Below are 1,730 nucleotides of genomic sequence, written 5' to 3'. Positions count from 1 at the left end.
AAAACCAAACTGAACGAACTGGGAAGATGAGAGGATAAGGATGCCATAGAAATATTAACGGGTGCCATAAAAATGGAAAGCGCTCTCTCTCGTGGCCTTCTGTTCGCCTGGAATGATCAGCCGCCGCTTGTGGCTTATTTGCCATTGTAGCTACAGTATTTTTACTAAACAAGTCCCCCCCCCCCCCCCCCATGCGGCAAAACCCTCGCCAGCCGCCGTTCCGCATCCCCACCGACAATGCCGGCGTAGGCATCCGCCCCAGTTGGCGATGGCGAGCCCCGTTCCGCCTCGGCCATCGTCGGGGAGGCCGTCACGGGGCACAACAGACGGCTACTCGCGCATCAAGGATAAGCTCCCCACCGGCAAATCCATCCAGTCTCGCTCTTTCAGTGCGGGGGGTCGCCGCCGGTGCATCCTCTGCTACCCCAACGGCCAGACCTCCAACTGCGCCAACTTCATATCCGTCTACCTCCAGCTCCACAAGAGTGCTGGAGAGCCCGTGATGGCGCGAGCCAAGTTCGATTTGCTCGATCGGGATGGGAAACCAGTGCCATCAAACACCTGTACCACAACCCTGAGTGAGTTTTCCCCCGGCGGCTCAGGGTACGGCTTCTCTGAGTTCATTAACAGGGAGTTCCTGGAGAATTCGGAGCACCTCTCCAACGACTGCTTCAAGATCAGCTGTGACATCATTATTCCCGACGAGCTCCGCACGGAGAACAGGATTATTGCAGCACCACCGCTTGCTTCTTCTCTCGCAGTGCCACCATCTTACCTAGATCGGCATCTCGGCGATCTCCTCGTGAGCAAAGAGGGCGCCGACATCACATTCCAAGTCGCCGGCGAAGAATTCAGCGCGCACAAGTTTCTCCTCGTGGCCCGGTCGCGGGTCTTCAAGGCGGAGCTGTGGGGTGCCATGAAAGAGGGCGCCACCACCGGGGACTGCGTCCGGGTCGATGGCATGTTGCCTCAGGTGTTCAAGGCCTTGCTCCACTTCGTCTACACCGACTCGCTGCCGCGGATGGAGGAGCAAGAGGAGGCCGTGATGGCCTAGCACCTGCTGGAAGCGACGGGCAGGTATGACATGCAGAGGCTCAGGCTGGTCTGTGAGGATAAGTTGTGCCGGCACCTTGACGTGAGCACGGCTGCGACCACGCTGGTGTTGGCTGAGCAGCACCATTGCCATGGTCTCAAGGAGGCTTGCATTGAGTTCCTTGTATCTCATCATGCGCTGGAGGAGGTCATGCACTACGGGACATATTTGCCGTGTGCCAAAAACACACGGGAAAGGCTTTGCCGTGTGTAACACACGTCAAAAGCCCCATGGCAACCAAACATCGGCAAAGACAGGTCTTTGCCATGGGTTTTTTGTCGGGCACACGGCAAAGCTTTTGCCTTGTGCATAATCTGACACTCGGCAAAAAAAGGTGATCACGGCAGCTGACGGTGCCACAGGCTATTTGCCGTGTGCCGACACACTTGCACTTCCCGAGTTGACCTCGGAAAAGACTGAGGTTCGAATCATTTTCCCCAGCATTGTAACGAGGAGGTGGGTTATGCACGCTAGGAAGATTGTCAGCATAGTATTTTGATGTGAAGTTTGAGACCTCGTCCAGAATGTATGCCTCTGCGATGGAAGCTTCAATTTTGCATTTGTTTTTGCATTTAGTTCTAAGGACCTTCTGACATCTCTCAATTGAATATCACCAACGGTCCTGCGCGGGACCCCC

The 1,730-nt window shown here is 55.8% G+C and overlaps 1 protein-coding gene across 1 annotated transcript; it reads left to right on the top strand.

The window, feature by feature from the left end:
* Positions 1–268: 268 nt before the first annotated feature.
* LOC120688930 (BTB/POZ and MATH domain-containing protein 6-like) lies at positions 269–1,240 on the top strand. Its single transcript, XM_039971276.1, has one exon. It carries the CDS (start codon positions 269–271, stop codon positions 1,052–1,054), a length of 786 nt encoding a protein of 261 aa, XP_039827210.1. The 3' UTR covers positions 1,055–1,240.
* The last annotated feature ends 490 nt before the right edge of the window (positions 1,241–1,730 follow it).

Source organism: Panicum virgatum, chromosome 9N, assembly GCF_016808335.1.
Source record: "Panicum virgatum strain AP13 chromosome 9N, P.virgatum_v5, whole genome shotgun sequence".
In the NCBI taxonomy this organism is placed as follows: domain Eukaryota; kingdom Viridiplantae; phylum Streptophyta; class Magnoliopsida; order Poales; family Poaceae; genus Panicum; species Panicum virgatum.
Note: the sequence above shows the minus strand (reverse complement) of the source record. Positions and strands in the feature narration are given on the sequence as shown.